The sequence below is a fragment of the Cyprinodon tularosa genome, unplaced genomic scaffold, assembly GCF_016077235.1.
Source record: "Cyprinodon tularosa strain WSP-4 unplaced genomic scaffold, ASM1607723v1 ctg36, whole genome shotgun sequence".
In the NCBI taxonomy this organism is placed as follows: domain Eukaryota; kingdom Metazoa; phylum Chordata; class Actinopteri; order Cyprinodontiformes; family Cyprinodontidae; genus Cyprinodon; species Cyprinodon tularosa.
The window spans coordinates 160,714-181,462 of NW_024039074.1; the positions used below are offsets into that span (position 1 = coordinate 160,714).

The 20,749-nt window shown below is 41.9% G+C and overlaps 1 protein-coding gene across 1 annotated transcript in view; it reads right to left on the reverse strand.

Annotated features, from left to right (window-relative positions):
- The window catches only part of LOC119790312 (reticulon-4 receptor-like 1), a 144,009-nt gene extending 141,194 nt beyond the window's left edge, over positions 1-2,815 (reverse strand). Inside the window, exon 1 of the mRNA XM_038295825.1 lies at positions 2,231-2,815. Within this exon, the coding sequence (XP_038151753.1) occupies positions 2,231-2,243 (13 nt within the window). The 5' untranslated portion in view covers positions 2,244-2,815. The remainder of the gene's footprint in view (positions 1-2,230) is intronic.
- Positions 2,816-20,749: the final 17,934 nt, after the last annotated feature.

A 20,749-nucleotide genomic window follows, 5' to 3' on the forward strand; every position in this document is an offset into this window, starting at 1 on the left:
GTATCGATCTATTTTACTAACAAAATCTCACAAGAATTTGCAAAATATCATGAGAGTTTGTAACGGAACGATGAAATTTCACGAGATTTTGAAAGTAAAATAGATTAATAGCGAGTTTTTAAAAATCAATTTGATATCAGCATATGAAAATATATTTGAGTATATCATTTTTCAAAGTGTCAGAAATGGATAACAAAACTGCTATTTTCAATGACTACTTATTTTTGTCCAGCTTTAACATCAGCATCGATATCGGTTATCGGCTACATGAGTTTTAAAATATCGGCATATCGGATATCGGCCAAAATCCCAATATCGTGCATCCCTAATATATATATATATATATATATATATATATATATATATATATATATATATATATATATATATATATATATATATATATTATATTATATAGTGGCTGCTGTTTGTGAAGTGTTTGTGTTTTAATTTTTTTTTTAGGATGTAGGAATGTAAAGGAAAGAGAATACACAACAACAGTGTTTTTGTTTGGAATTCCCCAAATATTTAGAATTCTATGTAAAAGTAATAAAGTTTCTATTTTGACTGTCAAGAGCATGAAATTGTAGCTTGAATATTAAAGCTAGAAATCAAGCACACCGCAAAATCTGCATTAAATATCTTTAAAAGAATGATTCGACTCCTAAGAACTGACACTTGACAATAACTTTAGTTATAACTGTGGTTTTGTATTAGCAAAAACGGGAAATATCTAACTCACTGACAGAAGACCGTATGGGGTAGTTATTATTAAAGGCTAAATAAGGCTTTTAAGAAATGCAATAAAATGTAATCTTTACTTTAATTAGCTTACATTTGTAACTGTGCAAAAATAGATAAGCATATCAATAAAAACTCACGTTGGTTGCTGGAACTCTTTATCTTTTATACTTGTGTTTTCATACAAACCAAAGCTCAGTTGACCAGGCAGTTGACATCAAAGGATATTTTTGTCTTGCTCTGCTCTTACTTATTTATTCTTTATTAATGTTTATTTCAATTGAGTTTACAATTCCTTAGCATGTCTTCCAAAACTGATTTTATAAATAATCAGCCAACCTTTTAGCTGACTTAAAAATACATAAGCAAATTTCACCACGTGTAGCTTTTAACCTGTCATTTTTACAGGTTACATCCACCCAGCCTGTAGTTTCCACAATGTTTCTGTGTATTTATGCATTTTTGTTAGTGAAAGAAATGTAATTAGTAATCCAACTTGCTTTCTACCAAACATCATTGTGTTATTTGCAAAAAACAACAACAAAAAATATACATAAATTTCTCCCACAGGAAGCATACATGTATGATACATGTTTATTGCCCTGTACTTACAGTCTGTTTGTGGTGTGTCAAATATTTATTTCATTGTAAAGATCTTTAATATCAAATATACAGGACCCTCCTAACCCGACCTACATTTGTATTTGATAATGAATGTAGCTAAATAAGCAGGGCTGTAGAAAAAGAGCCGTTTTTCTTCTCACTGTCACAGATTCAAGCTTTTACTGTGAAGCCGTTGAGAAGCAAGGTCACAGTGGGGAAACTTCATATCTGTCCTTGCCAAAAAGCAACCACGTGGCAGAGTGAACAGCTTGTTTTATGTCTTACTCAGAGCGGATTTCCACGCTCTGGTTTATAATCTCTCGTGGCCCATGGAGCAGCTTTGGGGAGAGCCACCGGACCCGGACACTCGCTGGAGACATTTATATCCAAAATACTAGTGCTGGGAAGCTTAGCGCCTCCTTCTGTCATACAAATGTATCCACGCGCAATTGCGCGCGCGCATACACACCATCAAACCAAAATGGGTACACAATCCTCTAAAAACTTGCATAAAAAACGCAAAGTGTTAAACTTTCTTTGCTTCTTAATTACCTCCTCCCTGTGCGCTCTCAAAACGCGCGCGTGGACGCGCGGACCAGCGGCCCCTCGCGCAGCCAACTCTGAATAAACTGCAGTGCGGCAGCAGTTCGCTATTTTAAGGATGTTTTTTACATGAAGTGGATAAATATTTCATCTCGTTTTCCAGTCCGAGGATGCCTGTGCGGATAAAAGGGGCAGTGGCATACTAAGTTTTAGAGACAGAGTCAAGAACCATCTAACCTCTCCGCTCAGTTCCAAATAAAACATCAATTTCAACTAACTCACACCACAGCCTCACAATCATAAACAGCCAAACATGAAGCAAAACAAATGCCCCCCTCCTTACCTCGCCTGAACATATTGACAGCAGCTGTTAGGACCGTCTATTGGAGTATCATCCTTCAGCAGATTGTTTGGATTTCCTTTGACCGCTCGCACACAGACTGCGCTCTTCTCTCCTCGGTGGCGATTGGTAGAGAAATAACAGAAGCTTGGCTGATGGAGTTAAATTTGTCCAAATTGAGGACAATCAAGCACAAAATAATCCTTTACAGTTTTCAAGACTTAATATCGAAAGAAAAAAAAACAACACCTGGTCCCGTCCCAAGAGTCTCAAATCATTTTCAGCTCACCGCCATCTGGTGTTTATAAATGACGAAAACACAGTCAGACTTTATTTAGAGTTGGAGTTGAAAGGATGCAGTTCTGGGTGGATCCAAGAAATGATCGATCTTAAAAGGGAAGAAGGAAAAAAAAGACAGGAAAGTTGTTTTACGTTTACTTCATCCCGATTCTCCCGTCGGGGTTTGAGCTGCAGGTATGGAAGAGAGTCCAGAATGTGCTGCGTGAGTCAGTGCCTTCCACTGTCTCTGTTACCAGAGAAGCTCCGAAGCTGCAGTCCCCTCCCCTTCCACTGCGAGATGCGGCTGCTGAATGCTGGAGCATCTCTCTCCTCTTCCCGCTGTCTCAAAAATACAAATACCCTCTGCTTTACAAGACTGACAGGGAAGAGGCATTTATAGTTATCAAACAGTTTTGGTAATAATTACAAAACTGACACCCTAGTTGGTTTATTTTTTTTACTGTGCCTTTTTCTTTCCACTTCTCTATCATGTTGTTGGTCCTTGGAAAAACAGATATTTGCACATACTATTGTTCAAGGAGTTGCTTTTTGCTCATTCTGAATTCTGTTGGGTAAATAATAAAAACAGTTTTGTAACAGACTGTTCTATGTCTGTATGTTAAAGTGGTGTCCATCCCTGTTGCCGGGGAGCGAAAGTTCGCCGGGTGTACGGCAGGGGGAGCTTGTGAGTTTGTGGTTATGTGTTGAGAGAAGAAGAAGAAATAAAACCGGAAGCGGGGCTACCGCCGAAAACTCCGACCCGTCTCTTGTCCCGTTATTGCCTATAAAGTACGTAATACGGACCCAAAACGCTCGGTTACATTGGTGGCAGCGGTGGGATTCCTCTACTAAACCCCCGTTGTTTTTCTAAGTTTTTTTCGTAGCGTATTTAGCCCGTGACGGCTAATTGTCAGTCGGTTAGCATAGCATCTCCGATATAGCCGGCTAGCTAACCTCGTGCGGTGCGGTAGAAAACAGCACTTAAAGGACATGTGGTCGGCAGATGAGGACCCTTTTAAACCCAGCCCGAGCAGGCTTGGCAGATACTCACCGGGCAGTGATGTTAAGATTGACCTCCCCCCTCCTTTCACCGGGGATGGCAGCCAGAGTTTCCTCAGCTGGGCAAGGCAGCTAGAGGTGGCCGTTGGAGCTACAGCCAGGGGCGGCGGCAACTGTGAGGATGAGCTGGTGAGGATTCTGCCCACTCGTCTCGGCAAGTCCGCGTTTCTGCTGTGGGACAGCCTCTCCGAAGCAATCAAGTCGGATTATACTATGATGAAGGAGACACTTGGGGCAGCTTTTGGACAAAGGCAGTTGATGGACCGCTTCAGAGCCAGCCTCACGGCCCGGGCGCGTGCTCCTGGTGAAAGTCCGGAGGTGTATGCTGCTGACGTGAGCCGGCTGGTCGTTGAGGCTTTTCCGGACTATGGTGAGGTTGCACAGAGGGAGGAGAAGTTCCGACGCTTTCTGGCTGGTCTGGATCCGGCGTTAAAGGCCAAGTGTCTGGTGATGGGTGCCACGGACCTGGAGGAGGCGCTGCACGTGGCTGAGCGCTGTGAGAACGCTAGAGCTGCGCTACAGAGAGACTATGTGAGTGCTGCTGGCTACAGTGGTGAGAATCCATCTATCCAGTCCGTGTCGGTTCCCGGGGGTCTCCAGAAAGCTGTGGAGAAGCTAACAGAGGACATGTACTCCATGAGAATGGAAATGAGAGAACTTTATGAGGACAATCAGAGGCTGAGAGCCTGGAATAGTGACCTGAGGGGACGAGGCATTCGCTCACCCTCGGGGGAACGCTGTCACTGCACCTGTGGTGAATGGGGCTGCCGGTCCAGGAGTTCTAGGGAAGAACAACGTGGTCGCTCCCCTGAATCTGGGCAGGCCCCCACGTCAAAGGGGTTTTCAGCCTCGTGGCCCGGGGATGTCCTCCACCCCTAGGCCGACGGGAGGCAGGAGTCCTAGCCCGAGCTGGCGTGCCCGACAGGAGGATGAGCCCAGACGACGTGGTGTGCACTTCCTGCCTCGACAGCGGGACGCGGTTAACGACCGTCAGGGAAACGACAATTAGCTGGTATTGAGGCCCAAATGCCAGCCTCTCCTATAGGGGGCCCCTTAAACCATGACTTCTCCAATGTAATAGCCCTTATGGACTGTACTGACCACCCAACTTCCTTCGTCAGGGGTGTGGTTGAAGGCACCGAGGTCCCAATGTTAGTGGATTCGGGGGCGTCGGTTTCCCTGATCAGTGAGGACTTCCGTATGTCAGTCCCGGCTCTGCGAAACAGGCCCATGAAAAAGAACTATATCGATTCTCGGGCTATTAATGGACAGATGTTGGATACACTCGGTACCTGTGAGATCACCTTCAGGCTGGGCCCAACCTACTGGCAGCACACCTTCCACGTATTACGGCAATCCACCCAGAGTGTGCTGCTCGGACTGGATTTCCTGGCTCCGAACTGTGCATTGTTGGACTTGGGGCGAGGTGTGTTACAACTATGGGACATTTCTGTGCCGCTGCTTCAGGGTGGTGAGTTAGTCCCTAGCTGTTGTAATGTGTCCGTTGCTGATGTTCTGACCATTCCCCCATTGAGTGAGGCTCTGGTCCCGGTGAATATTCTCACGTCTGCTGGGACTGGTTGGCCTGCTGCTGATTTTGTGGGCTACCTGGAGCCTAACATTCCAGATACGACAGGACTGGTGGTCGCTCGTACAGTGAACAGTGTGAGAAACGGTGTGACCTCAGCCCGCATTCTCAATTCCACAGGGGACGCAGTTGAACTCAAGCGGGGGCTACACCTGGGGGAGTTCTACCCCGTCAAAGAGGAAGATATCTGCGGGCCACCTCATGTCGCGGACGACCATCCAGCTGTGTCGCCAGATGCAGTGAGCCCTGTCTCCCTGGAGGAGTCTCCTGTTACGGCTGAGCAAAGGGCCAAGCTGGCTGACCTGCTTCAGGGGTTCACTGAGGTGTTCAATTTGGATGGCCGGAACACAGGCAAGTGCACGCTGATCAAACACCGCATCCGAACGGGGGACTCACCCCCTGTGAAGCAGCGTGCTTATCGTGCATCGCCTGAGAAGCGGACGGAGATTGAACGTCAAGTGGCTGAACTGCTGGCAGACGGCGTGGTGGAGGAGAGTTGTAGTCCCTGGGCGTCTCCAGTGGTGCTGGTGAGAAAGAAAGGGGGGCAGTGGAGGTTCTGTATTGACTATCGTCGTCTAAATGCAGTGACGATCAAAGAGTCACACCCCCTCCCACGAGTGGATGATAGCCTGGACGCTTTAGCTGGTTCAGTCTGGTTCAGCACACTTGACTTTTCAAATGGCTACTGGCAGGTGGAAGTGGCTGAGGAGGACCGTGAGAAGACGGCTTTCACGACCGGACGGGGCCTGTATCAGTGGCGGGCCATGCCTATGGGACTGTCTAATTCGCCAGCCACCTTCCAACGCATGATGGAGCTCATTCTCAGGGGCCTGCCATGGCACATTTGTATGGTGTATTTGGATGATATACTGATTTATAGCCGTACATTCACTGATCATCTCCTTCATTTGGATAAAGTCCTATCCAGGATCCAGAAGGCGGGTCTGAGGTTGAATCCGCAAAAATGCTGCTTTGCCAGGGACCATGTCGTTTTCCTGGGCCACCTAGTCTCCAGAGATGGTCTCCGACCAGACCCACGGAACACAGACAAGGTGAGGACGTGGCCAACTCCCCGCACCCCGTCGGAGGTCAGGGCCTTCGTGGGCCTATGCTCCTATTATCGGAGATTTGTGCGTAATTTCTCCCAACATGCGGCACCCTTGAATCGGCTGGCTGGAAAGAACGTCCCCTTTGAGTGGTCGGCTGAGTGTGAGGCTGCATTCAGCTACCTCAAGCAAGTTCTCACCTCTTCTCCGGTGGTGACGCTGCCCAACTTTGCACTTCCTTTCAAGGTGTACACCGACGCATCTAAAGACTCTGTTGGAGCAGTCCTGGCGCAGGATGAAGATGGCTGTGAGAAGGTGGTAGCCTATGCCAGCCAGGCTCTCACCCACACACAAAAGAGATGGTCCACCTTCGATAGAGAGTTATGGGCCGTGGTGTGGGCTGTGCGTGAGTTCAAACACTATGTGGGGTTGTCTGCATTCTCCATCATCACGGACCATCGCCCTCTGCTGGGCCTGCGGCGCATGGCTATTGATAATGATCCAATTGGACGTAGGAGCCGGTGGGTGCTGGAGCTGGATCCATTTGATTGGGTCATGGTGCACCGGGATGGCGCACGCCATCAGAATGCTGATGCTCTGTCCCGCCGGCCTGTGTCCCCTGACCCTGTCCAGGCAAATGTTCCTGCAACTGGACCTGTTACTGTGGCTTCTGTGGAGACGTCTGACCACTCTACGGCTGGGAATGTGGAAGCGGAGTCAGTTCTGGTCTATACCCTCGGTGATGGGGGAGCTGAGTTGCAGGCACTGCAGCGTGAGGACTCTGACATCAGTACTGTTCTGACATGGCTAGAGCAAGGCAGGGTGCGACGGCCTCGTAAACTGCCCCGGGATTCCTCTGCCAGCTTGAGGAAACTGTGGACTGAGTTTCACCGTCTGTCTGTGGTTGACGGGCTGCTCTGCCGCACAGCGTTCACTGACAACACCGGACAGAAGCAGATTCAGACTGTTGTCCCTGCATCCCTGGTGCCGGAACTCCTTCAACAGTTGCATGGGGGGCCAGCTGCTGCACATTTCTCAGCAGAACGTGTGTGGGAAAAGGCCAGAAAGTCCTGCTACTGGCCCTTCATGTTGAGGGACATAAGGCAGTGGTGTGAGCAATGTTTGGCCTGTCAGACTCGCAGGAGGCCGGTCCCAGGGTCCAAGGCCCCTATGGGAGAGGCCCAAGTATGCCGGCCTTTGCAGCGGGTAGCCGCAGATATCTTGGAGCTGCCCATAACATCCCGGGGGAACAGGTATATTTTAGTGGTAGAGGACTACTTTACTAAGTTTGTTTCCCTATATGCGTTGCCTAACCAGACAGCGCCTTCAGTGGCACGCTGCCTGTTTGAGGATTATGTATTGGTGCATGGGGTTCCCGAAATCCTGCATAGTGATCAGGGCCGTCAGTTCGAGGCGGAAGTGATCCAGATCCTCTGCCAGCTGCTGGGGATTAAGAAAACCCGTACCACTGCGTATAATCCCAAATCGGATGGCATGGTGGAGCGCCACAACCGGACTTTGATCGATCAGCTGGCCAAGCTGTTGCTTTCTCATGGCGGTGAGTGGGACACGTATGTGAAGCATGTTGCTTTCGCATACAACACCTCTAAGCATGCCACCACCCAGTTTACTCCATTTTTTCTCATGCATGGACGTGAGGCCCGTGTTCCAGCGGATGTGCTAGTGCCCGCTAATGCGCCCGACTCCTGGGGTACTGGATCTTTGATGGATTATGCCTCCGTCATTGCAGAGCGACTGGGGTCAGCATTCAGCGCTGCCAGGCTTAACTCGGCTGAAGCTCAGGAAAGACAGAAACTGTACTATGACCAGGGTAGCTGTCATCGCCCCTATGTGGTAGGTGCGCTAGTGTGGATCAGTAACCCCACGGAGAGCCGTATGAAGCTGGCGCCGCACTGGAAGGGTCCATATCGGGTCGTGCAAGTGTTGGTTTCTGGTGGGGAGTCTGCGCTCACGTATCGCCTCGTCAACGCCCTCGATCCAATGGAGCGAGTCCAAGTGGTTCATCATGACAGACTGAAACCGTACACTCTGCCATTGCCTGCACAGGCTGTTCCGGCTCCAGCTGCTGTGAATTCTCCTCTTGGGGTCGAGGCTTCCCTTCCCCAGAACGGAGATCAATCTCAGACTGGTGAGGTGGACAATGGACTGTGTGGGGACTTGCCTGAGTCCCAGGTTGGGCGGTCTCGCAGGGGGCGATTGGTGAGGCCTCCATCCTATTTGCAGGACTTTCTTAGGTTTTGAAGTTCTAGTTTTTTGTTAATTTTTTTTTTTTTTTGTTGACATAAGTTCCACTTGGTGGGAGGGGTTACTTGAGAGACATGAGCGGTCTGTTTAAGGCTTTTGTTCTGCTCTGTTCCTTTCATGTTTGTAATTACATGGTGTACCTAACTGTGTGGTAAGGTTGAATTTTTTTTGTTTGTTTTGTTATTTTGTTACCTCTCTTTGGAAGGGTTACATTTCAGGTGCTTTTCAGGTGAAACGGGGACGTTTCTTGTTGAGGGGGGGACGTGTGTAACAGACTGTTCTATGTCTGTATGTTAAAGTGGTGTCCATCCCTGTTGCCGGGGAGCGAAAGTTCGCCGGGTGTACGATAGGGGGAGCTTGTGAGTTTGTGGTTATGTGTTGAGAGAAGAAGAAGAAATAAAACCGGAAGCGGGGCTACCGCCGAAAACTCCGACCCGTCTCTTGTCCCGTTATTGCCTATAAAGTACGTAATACGGACCCAAAACGCTCGGTTACAGTTTTAATAGATGGCTTGAAAAGCAACTAAAGATTATGGCAGTTTTTTTTAGATCCATTAAAAGTAGTTGACATAGACCTATACTTAGACGACATATTGTAATTTTATACAACTTTCTGACAGTAAATGAGCAGCAGCTTAGCAGTGAAATTAACATTTCTATTTCCTAAAGTGCAGCAGTGATCAAACGTAAACAGTGTGGGAGAAAAAAACACGGTGCAAAATGCAGTGCTATGGAAATTCAGTGCATTCAAGACACATATTATGGTGCAAATTTGCAGTATTTTGGTTTGATGTTATGATTGTGATGCAGAGTCTGTGACTTGATTTAGAGTTTTTATAACAGTTCAGCTGTTTGATGGTATTGGGGAGAAAGCTGTTCCAGAATCTGCTGGATCTGCATGGAATGCTGCAAAGCTTCTTCCCAGGGAGCAGCAGGGAGAATAGTCTATGGTGGGGGTGTGAGGGGGTCTCTGATTATACCATGGGCTCGGTGGAGAAAAGGACTGGTTTTATTTCTAAATCAATTAGTGAAGTTATTACAAAATGAAAATAGTTATAGAAAATGTATAGGATTGTAATTAGTTGTAATCTATGATGAGGATCATAAAATGGCAATGGTCTGTTAAATTTACAGAGCATCATGTTCAGATGTGGAGTTATAGAGATTGGATGGAGGAAATATTTGCGCCAATGAGATACAAAACTATGTATGTCTGTGGTGATTCCAATATTGATCTATTAAATGCAATGTTGGGTATGTGCCTGTATAATTATTCTTTAATCAATAACACATTAGGTAATAATGTTAGAAATTAATCTAAAGTGGTATATTTATGAGTGAAATTACGGATTACCGACCCGTATTTACATTGTACATATGAACAATGCAGTATAAAAATATTTTTAAAACAATATAATACAGGCGAGTGATATCAAAGGAAGCCTTAATCACTTCTAAAAATTAACTAGTTGAGCAAAATTGGGAGCCTTTTTAAAAGAAAACTGACCCCGGCAGTACTAAGGTGAGTGTTTGGAAATTTTTCAGCATTATATGATAAGAATTATTCTATTTAAGGAAATACAAAAATAAGGATAGGTAATTATTGTCCTCAGATAACAAAAGCAAAAGGGCTGACTAAAGCCTGCAAATACAATAGGCTGTATAACTTCCGGTAGCAAAAAAAAAAAAAGCAAGACAAAAGAAAAGAAAACAGGAGAAGCAGAAAAGTATAAAACATAAAAACTAGAAGAGCACTTGTAGAGCACAGACCTTCGTCAAGCCGCAAATTTTGTCCCATATCGTAACTTAAACCTAAAGTTACAACTCAGACATGATCTGGATCATTACAAAAATTTTAAGAATTGTTCCTCTGCATCAGGTGCGACTTTGGTAAAAAAAAATTCCTTACCATCCTTTCATAACTTTATAAATGAGGCACAGTGTGTGTCAACAGCCTCTGGTGTTTGTTCTGCTCTCAATTCCATTCCACTCTGCACTCTGCTTTCTTGTCTGATCAGCAGATCAAGATTTTGAGCGAGGCATGGCTCACCTTTCCTGTGTTTTTGTCTTCAGTATAAGACTTCTGGACCTTTTTGTGTCCGGTGCTGGAGCTGTCAATAGTCACTGCTGCCACTGTCTGGGTTAGGGAGGAACTGCTTTTTCCACTAAATAATGTTAAAGAATACTTAAAAAAAATTCTGCATCTGGATTATGATAGAATAACAAACACATAAACACATACCTGTCATGATGGGATTCAGATTTCTAACCCACATGCAGAACACAACGGAGGCAGATGAAAAGTTTGACTGTTTATTGAAATAAACACAAAGTTATATGAGAGACGCTGAGAAACAGATCCGGGACTGGTTACACAGGGTTCTCTGTAGAGAGGGACAGTTAGGGTAGCCAGGATGCGGTAGATCTTTGCCAGAGGAATTGTGCAGGTTTGTACCTGTGACGTGATTCTGGTGTAGTGGCTGAGGGAGGGAACCAGGTGGGTCCAGAGGCTTGAAGTTGGCAGGGGGCTAAACAATGGCAGGGCTCGACTTCAGACTTATCAGTGTTCAGATCCAGAGTTTTCTTCCGATCCTCTTCTTGAGGGCGGGCAGGCAGGTTTAGACAGTTAGATTCTTCAGATGAGCTCCTGAGAGCCGGCAGGCAGATTTCAGCAGAGGAAACTCTTCCAGAGTTCCAGGATTCAGTCAGGTTTCTTCCTAGGAGGCAGAGAGGACAAAAACTGATTAGGTTCAAGTTCAGGTTTCAGGGGAGTCAGAGAATCAGACAGGCTGGTTGGCTCAGGCTTCGCTAACCATAACTGGCTTAACACTCTGGCGCTGGAGTGTAGTCCTGCCACTGCTTATATGCTGGTCTCCTTAAGACTGATGGGTCGCAGGTGTGGTCGTCAGCTCAGCTCCAGGAGACCTAGAGGCGCCCTCTGCTGGAGGAAGGTGGACAGACCTCCAGATCCCAACAATACTAGACTAAAAACATAACTTCCTTGGTGGGGGAAACAAACTGATTGGTATTATAAGATGCACAGAAAGAAATAATGTTAACAACAAAGACACAACAACAAAGAACAAATATTATATAAGGGTCGTATGGTACATATGAAGGAATATTATTAATGAAGACATTTAATAAGAAATATTCCAATTACTTTTTTATATAATGGTAAAAATAGCTACAATATAGATATTATGGCTGTCAGATATGATTGTCAGCCTGTTTCTATCCCGGCCCAACTTGCCAGAGTTCTGTTTTTTAAGAATTGTTGCATTGACAAAGAATAAGAAATTCAGTTTTTTACAAACAGGAGCAACACTGGCTCAATTGGAGTCAAAATATTTAGTTATGCTTTAGTATACCGTATTATAAGAGTATATGGATGGGAGGTACAAGTTTACACTTTTTCCCCATTCACTTTGAATATGTACTACTGTGGTATACTTGAGTGTGTTTTCACAGTGTTGTATTTTGTTTTATTTGCATCTTATTTTGTACATATTCAAGTGAAATGTATTTATTAATGGTAAGAAAGTAACATAGTCATTTTATTTTGGTGATTTTCATCTGGTAGTGTGGTGAATATCTAAAAGTTGTAGACAACAGACCTGGAGGACTACAGTTGAAAACCCTTCCTAAAGATGGAAAGCTATGTCTTGTTAGATTTTTTTTTGTTTTTTGTGCCACGCTCCTGCCGTTTTTAGATGATAAATGAAAGAGTGCTACTCGGGACAATTAAGGTTTTATAACCGAACACTGCTTTAAACCTCGCTACAACTTTGTTCCTGATGTGCCAGCTGTGTTCCCCAGTTTTTATGATGCTGTTTGTTCACAAATGTTCTTTAACAAACCTCCAAGGCCTTTACAGAGAATGAATTACACACAGGTGGTGTGTAAACTATACAGCTCTAAACGTGTTTGATTTTTAAATATAGCGGGGCAATGAATAAAACCACTCCAAATCTTCCAGGCTTTATTTTTTATACGTACAGAATATTGGAAGTTATGCCCTATTGCTCAGGCTCCTATGTGCATGTTGAATAAAAAAAAAAAATATATATATATATATATATATATATATATGTTTTATGCCTCTAATATGGCTAAAAGGGAAACAGTTGAATTTGGGTGAATACCTTTTCAATGCTACAGTATGCATGTTTCCAGTTGGATCCCACAGGGGTGGAGAAGGACTATTACTGTGAGCTGGTATCATTAAAGGTTTTTTAGTGGGGCTATTATGAATTAAACAACCACCTGCTGTTGTGGAGAATAAGATAATAAACTGGAAAGGTTTGATTAAATCATGGAATCGGTAGCACTTCATATGGACAGCAGTCAGCTGAAATCTACAGGAATGCCATCTGTGGTAATTCATTATAGAGAACCTTCAGGCAGGTTCCAAATGGAAAAATCACATTATTCTCTGCTGGAAAATTTCAGCTGAAATCGGCGACTGTGGTTACATGGTGATATAACTCAAAGGATATGGCAGTAACAATCCAAGAAAACCTCTAATACTTCTTTAAGTGACTGTCCCACTTAAGTTGAACATGAAGCTGATCAGGGAAAATTAAATGATCACAAATTTAAACACTAAAAAATCTTGTTCCACTCCAAGCTTGATCTGTTTTATTTACTCCTCTCTTCCACAGTTAAAAGCCAAAGATGTCAACTTGCAAAACTTTACAGAAAAACTGGTCTTTCTGTGCACGAAGAATTGTATTTGAATCATACTGTTCATTACAAAGACTATGTTTCAACAGCAAAATGCACATATAAATTCTGTTTAATCAATGCAAACGAGGAAAATGAGAAGATCCTCTTCTCCCTACTGCCAAAAAATTACACAACCTCAAGATTTACTTCCTCTTCACATCTACTCCTCTGATTTCTGCAATTGTCTGGTTACATTCTTCCTTTTAAAAATGTAACAGCTAAACAGCTGATTATGAGCTGTGCCTTATCTTCCTCTGTCCCTATTGTATTTCCCCCTACTCATTTATTCTCAGCATTCACCCTTCCCATTTTTGAAATTATTAAAAAATCCAGACCATCAACCCAATGGACCAGTGAAATCTGCCCCCCACCCCCCCAACAACTGTCTCCACTCATCAAAGACATTCACTATTCTCTTACAATTGGCATTGTTTGTTCTGCCCTCAAGACAGCTGCTGTAACTCCTATAGTCACGAAACCTGGTTTATATCCCAGAAACCTTGGTAACTTTCATCCAATTTCTGATCTCCCATTCATCTCCAAAATTCTTTAAAAAAATTGTAGCTGCTCTTCTCCAAATTCATCTGCCCTGTAATAATCTGTATGAACAATTTCAGTCTGGTTTTCATTCCCATCATTGAAATATGTACACCCGACTGAAATGGCTCTTATTTAGGTTAATGATCTTCATCTTGCTGTTGATTCTGGTTCACTTTCCATTCTTCTGCTTAATTTGACTGCAGCCATTGATACAATTTAATTTGCCATTCTTATTTACATCAGAAATATACCTCTTAACTGGTTTTTGCTCATACTTTTCAGGCCACACTCAGTTAATTCAGTCAAAATTATTTACTTCTTTAACTTTCCCTGTTACCTCTGGTGTCCCCCAGTTCTCTGTCCTGGGGACCATATTGTTCCCCTCGGCTACATATTCCCTACATATCATATTAATTTCCGTTGCTATGCAGATGATACCAAGCTCAATCACACCAAATCCCAACGCCATGCTCCCACCCTTCTCCCTCATTGACGGTCTCATTGAGTTAAAAGTCTGGTCCACTTCAGATTTTCTCAGATTAAATTGTGATAAAACAGAACTTATCGGCACAAAATCTACAATAGACTAATTTCATAATTTTCCATCACTAATGATAATGTTTCCATTTTACCCTACCTGCAGGTAAATAATCTGGGTGTCACCATCAACAGAACTTGCTTTTCCTCTCATGTCAATAATATTGCCTGGTCTGCTTACTTTCACCGTCATAAAATAAACCATTTCAGTCTCTCTCTTTCTAGTCACTCCACTGCTGTCCTTGTCATCATCAGGTGTGGGCAACTCCATTTCCTGGGGCTCAGTATCCTGTAACTTTAAGATCCATCTTTGATCCAACACACCTGAATCAAATGTCTGAGTCACCTCCTCGGTAGACAGCCAGTTCCTCCAGAGTCCTCTCAATCATCTAATTACTTGATTAAAATGTGTTGAATAAAGGCACATCTAAAATTATCATCATCGTCTTTGTATGATTCAGTTTCTTCTTTTTTACTTTTCTTGTTTTTTTTCTTCAGCCATTCACAGTGGGATTCTGGACCCTTGTCTAGCTGCAGAGGTCAAGTTCTCCTTAGGAAATGTTTTTGACACAGAACAAAAGGTCTGGATTTTTACCCCCTTAACCACATCCGGTCTCGGAATATAAACACACAACCACAAGCAAGCCTTTTTTTCTTTTCTGTTCAAAAGTATTTTTGTTTCCCGAAATGGAAAATGAAATTCAAATAATTTTTCAAATTTTTCTTTTCCCTTTTTGACACTAAAAAACAGAAATGCTTTAAATTTCAATTTTGTTTTTGTATTTTAAAATAAAAATCTAATTGCCATTAGTTTTTGTTTTTTAATTCATGTTACTAAAATGACCAAAAGATACACGGACCTGGCTCATTATCTGTTTTTGCCTTTTTGTTATGGAAACAAATATTAAGAAAACAAGTGTATTTTTGCATTTTTAATTTTTGGTTTCAACTTGAAAAACGAAAGAACGAATGATACACAGATTTACACGGACCACTCTGCTAGACTTGTGGACAGCTTGAATGAATCTCTCAGCAAAGACATTGTGACAGTGAAGGTGAGGTAATAAAATAAGCTAAAGAAACTACCGTTGTTTTTTAGTATTATTTATTTACTTATGGTGCAATTAAACATAAGATAGGAAAATTTAAAAACATCTTATTACAATGTATTATTGTTTTTGGGTTTTGAGTCAGAAAAAAAAACATATTTTAAACATTGCATCTATTTTCATATAGCTATTATACTTTTCAGGAAGTCTGAAACAAAATACAATATATTATTTTGTTTACCGAACTGGATAAAATTTAGAATAAACAAAATAGTTTTTTGCTGTGTGTGAATGTTAGCATAAAGAAAGATAAGTGGAGAAAAGAGACAATATGAGCTGAGGACCAAAATAAAGATTTTCAAACACACATTGGTACAGTGCACAAGTCTACTAATCAAATTCATTCAGCACAGATCAATTCATTTATTAATAAATCATTAGCGTATGAAATGCCATTGTTAACATAAGTGCTTCAATTACTGCTCAGTAAATTTCTATCTTGCGTACACACAATGGTTTTCCGTTACTGTAACTGATAAGACCTCCAGTCAGGTGAAGGTTGCCTGCAGCTCAAAGATTTAATAAGGATTAACACACCTCTAAAGGGATTTACTGTGTTACATCTAGACTTGATTGGCATCCATCAACTCTGGAGACTAATTCAAACAATGCAAATTTCTGCTAAGCTATGCAACCAAATCTAATTTAGCAAGACTGACACAAAATTCTCACAAGCTGAGTTGGTCATACCAATGAAAGATTTTTTTTTCTCAGTAATAAGACGTGAAAAAGAAGTGTTACAGGTTCTTTTTTTTATTATTATGTTTTGCTTTTTTGTCACATTTGTTTGATCTCCTTTGAACAATCTCAGCCTTAGGGGCTCCCAGGCCAGCTAAGAGAGATGTATTCCCTCCAGCATGTCCCGGGTCTCCTCCAGGTGGCGCATGCCTTGAACAACTCTGAAGGGAGGCGTCCAAGGGGCATCCGAAGAAGATGTCCCTTTCGGACTCCTTACGATGTGGAGGAGAAGCGGCTCTTCTCCGAGCCTCTGCACAATGACCAAGCTCTTCATCCTATTTCTAAAGGAGAGCCTAGCCGCCCTGCGGAGAAAGCTAATTTTGGTCTCTTGTATCCGAGATGTCTTTCATTGGGTTATGATCCAGATATCATGACCGTTCGTGAGGGTAGGAACATAGACCTACTGGTAATTTGAGACCTTTACTTTTTAATCCCTTAAGTCAAGCAAGATAGATAGATAGATAGATAGATAGATAGATAGATAGATAGATAGATAGATAGATAGATAGATAGATAGATAGATAGATAGATAGATAGATAGATAGATAGATAGATAGATAGATAGATAGATAGATAGATAGATAGATAGATAGATAGATAGATAGATAGATAGATAGATAGATAGATAGATAGATAGATAGATAGATAGATAGATAGATAGATAGATAGATAGATAGATAGATAGATAGATAGATAGATAGATAGATAGATAGATAGATAGATAGATAGATAGATAGATAGATAGATAGATAGATAGATAGATAGATAGATAGATAGATAGATAGATTGATTGATTGATTTTCCAGCCAGCGGTGAATCCGGACAGAGATGCCTTTAGGGTCCACCAAAAGAGTTGCAAAATTCTGTGACAACCGATTACAACCACATCACACATCAAGGAATGGTCAAATCATTGTACATTTGGACTTTTTGGGAATTATTGATCACACATCGCATGGAGGGAAAAATTGTTGCACAAATATGATAATTATCTTACACCTGGCAACACTAATGCTAGAGTTCGGTTTTCTGGACACTACGCTGTTTTTCCTGACTTATGCTAGTCTAGCCTTCTTGACTTGCCTTCCGGTCACTTCCTGCCCGTCATCCAATCATGTATGTCCTATGAAACCTTTTTGTGTGGAACGTTCTACAGTCAAACCAGCTCTTCTTCAGCAGTCTTTAGCAGAGGTTTTCCTCCCTGCACCAGGTTTTCTTTCTTATTATTACAAAATCTTTCCTACAACATGCCTGGTTTACGTGTCAGACTAACTGCCTGGTCATGAATGATATTTGTATTGCTGGTAAAAAAAAAAAAAAAAACTAGGGAAATGTCTGCATGCCATTTTTGTTGTGTTTTACTAATTTCCCCAGCTTCATTGTCATTGTTATATCATGAAGAAGGCCCTCATCTTAAATAATACAGGGCTACATGACATTAAATACTTTTCTGGTTTCTTTTATGTTCTCTGTAGGAGTCCTCAGCACTCTCTTGGAATAATCTTATAAGGCCAGCTACTCTTGGGGGGTTTTATCCCTTTTTTTTTGGAAAATGTCTTCTAGTATGTTTCCTTTTGAAAATAAGTCTAAGAATTTTTTTTTTATGGGTGGATGATCGTTTCTACCTGTCCCAGGCCGAGCATCAGGATCTGCCATACTGTAGCAGGCGAACGGATCAACCTCTGGAGAGTCTCTCCTCTGCTCCTTTACTCTAAATGTCACAACCACACCCAGTCCCTTAATGGAAAATGTGACATGAAAGGAGAGCGACCTTGCTCTGATCACCCATTATGCACCATTTGGAATGGCTCCAAAACTCGTCTTTCTCATCACCCACCAATTTTTCGCACCTACTGTAAAAGCACCAATTAATAGAGATTACATAAAAATCCTTTAATTCGTGCTTGATGTGAATGCAACTTAAGAGTAACGAAAAAAGTCATAATACACAATAATACATTCTGGTTGGTAAAAATTAAGAAGTAAAACCATCATTCTGTGTTTTTGTATTTTTATCTTTATATTGTCCAACTCTGATGGCCTTTGATGCTTCCTCTTTTTCAAAACAGTTGCTGATTTTCTTCCATGTTCTGATTAATGGTTTTCCAAACAGAAGTTTGATGTCTTGCCATAACAGGTGGTTCTTTAGCATCCAGCACCCTATAGACATTAAACCACAGATTGCAAAAAGTAAAAGAAAATCTTGACTCAGACTAACACCACAACACCATCTGTCTCTAAATCCAAAAGACAAATGTTAATTCCACTCTGCTCGAAAAAACAACAAAAATAAAAAAACACTGCTTGTATCAGCCGATTTCATCAGAATTAATTTAAATTTCATGGAGTTTTGAATAAATGCCTTATAGCCAAAGTAGCTCTGACTGGACAAATAAACCACTTCTATCAACAAGGGAATAACTGTTGTAGGAACAAATAATACTTGCAAATTAGCTGCTTTAGAGCACAGTAATGCTTTGTTTTCCTTTGAGATGTGGAATGAATTGATTAATGCTGGTGAGCAGCCGTAAACTTTGGGGAAATTAATCTCAAGTTCAAGTTAAGAGAGCCTCCTGCTGTGAACTTGAAATATCACAAATATTTATAATTGAACAAGAAAAGGAAAATATATAATCTCTCGTCTTTTAATTCTCTAGAGTGCCTGTCAGTTCTCAAATCTCATTAAGCCTGAGGCTTTCTTTGTTTTATAGCATCTAAATTTGTTGTTTCCTTTAACATTAGATGAAAACTATTGGTAATTGCAACCCAAAGCAGCTGATTAATGTTTCAAGAATGTTTTAAACACGCTTGGGTAAAAACATTGATTTATATTAGGACATGAAGGGTTGTTTTTGTTCTATGATATATTTTGACAAATATATGCACCAATTATTTCAGCAGCCAAATATGATAATATCAATGTAACTTTTTAATTATGATACATTAATACAAGAGCTCCAGCTTTTTAAAGAGTATAGAGTATAAGGAGAGTATTTCAGGTAATCAGCACAAGTAAAACAAAAAGCTGTGACATTTTTAAATGTGCTAAGCATTTTCTTGAGAATTAAAGGATCAATATGAATTCAAATAATAGCTCATCACACAAGATCAGTGAGAAGCTCCATTGGAGATTTGTTTGGTTTCAAAGTGAGCATTTCAAAGGTAAACTTAATCATTACCTCATCAATCAACATAATAATGGAGAAAGTTACAGTTGGTTTTGCTGTAATATTTACAAAATAAGAATTAGGTTTATCACAAACACATAGTTGTGCTTGAAAGTTTATATACCCTTCCTTTAAAAACAGAAAAAATAAAATAAATCAAATGTTGGGATCTGGAGATTCACCACCTTTCTCCAGCAGAGTGCGCTGTGGGTCTCCTGGGCTGGAGCCCTCCAACACACCTGACGCTCATCAGCCCATCAGGAGACCTTCCTACATAAGCAGCAGCCAGACCTTCCTTCAACGCCGCAGTGTTGACCAAGTTTGGTTAGCAAACCCGAGCCTCTGTTATTCTGATAGAATCTTAGTTGTCTCTAGAGAGAAACCTGATTCTAATCTGCCTCTGTCTTCTTGCTCACAGGAAACCCATCTAAGCCCAAAGCTCTGGATGAGCTTTGCCTGTAAACCTGCCTGCCTGCCTAAGGGAGCCGAACTTGAAGATCTCAATCTGGACTCCTCCTGCTGCTCTCAAGGAAGAGCTGGAATCTCAAACCAAGGTCTGCCACTCACAAGTCAGAAGCTAGACGCTGCTGCTGCTGAGCACTCTGCTGAACCAACAGTCTCTGGACCCAACCGGTTCCCTCTCTCACAAAGATCTGTCTGGACCTCTTCAAGGTATATTCTGAATAATCTAAATTCAACAAACCATCTGACTGCCTGGCTAATCAAACTATCCGTCTCTGCAGACATCAGGGAATCCAGTCCCGGACCAGTGCCTGAACCAGTTCATGTTCTTTGTGTGAAAACCTTCAATAAACTCTGTTAAACTTTTACTCTGCTTCCAGTGGTGTTCTGCATGTGGGTTAAGTCTCTTAAGCCAATCATGACATCAAAAATGAAAATTGTAATAATAAATACTCTCTAAGAAATTATGGGTTGTTTTTCTAACTCAACTGCTAGGTTGAGGATGTTGGATAATTTAAACAGGTTTCATTGAATGGGTATTCTAAGAATCCAATTTACTTTTGTTGGGCATGGAGTTATCTAAGCAGTTGGTTTGTAATTTTCTATAATGTTGTGTTGGTTTATTTTTGATTACCCAACACCTTTAGTTGATGTTTGAGCATGGACAACATAGCATGGCCAATTGACAAAAATTGATATGACCAGACTGCACGGACTCAATTCAACACAAAGCTAGTATTTGTGACATACTCAGCTTTTTTCTTACCACATAGCTGATTTTATGATTTTGTATAAAGTTTCATATAGCTATTAGAAATTAGGTTTGTAAGGCACTGTTGAGTACTACTTTCAGGAATAAACTGGTATGCTAGAAAGCCAGATATATGCTTACATGGTGATAAGTCTGCATTTTTTTTCCTTTGTTTTTTTTGTTGAAGTGTGCTTTGGCCACATTTCAGCAAGTGCTTATAAAATAAGTCAATAATAAATCAATTACTAATATTT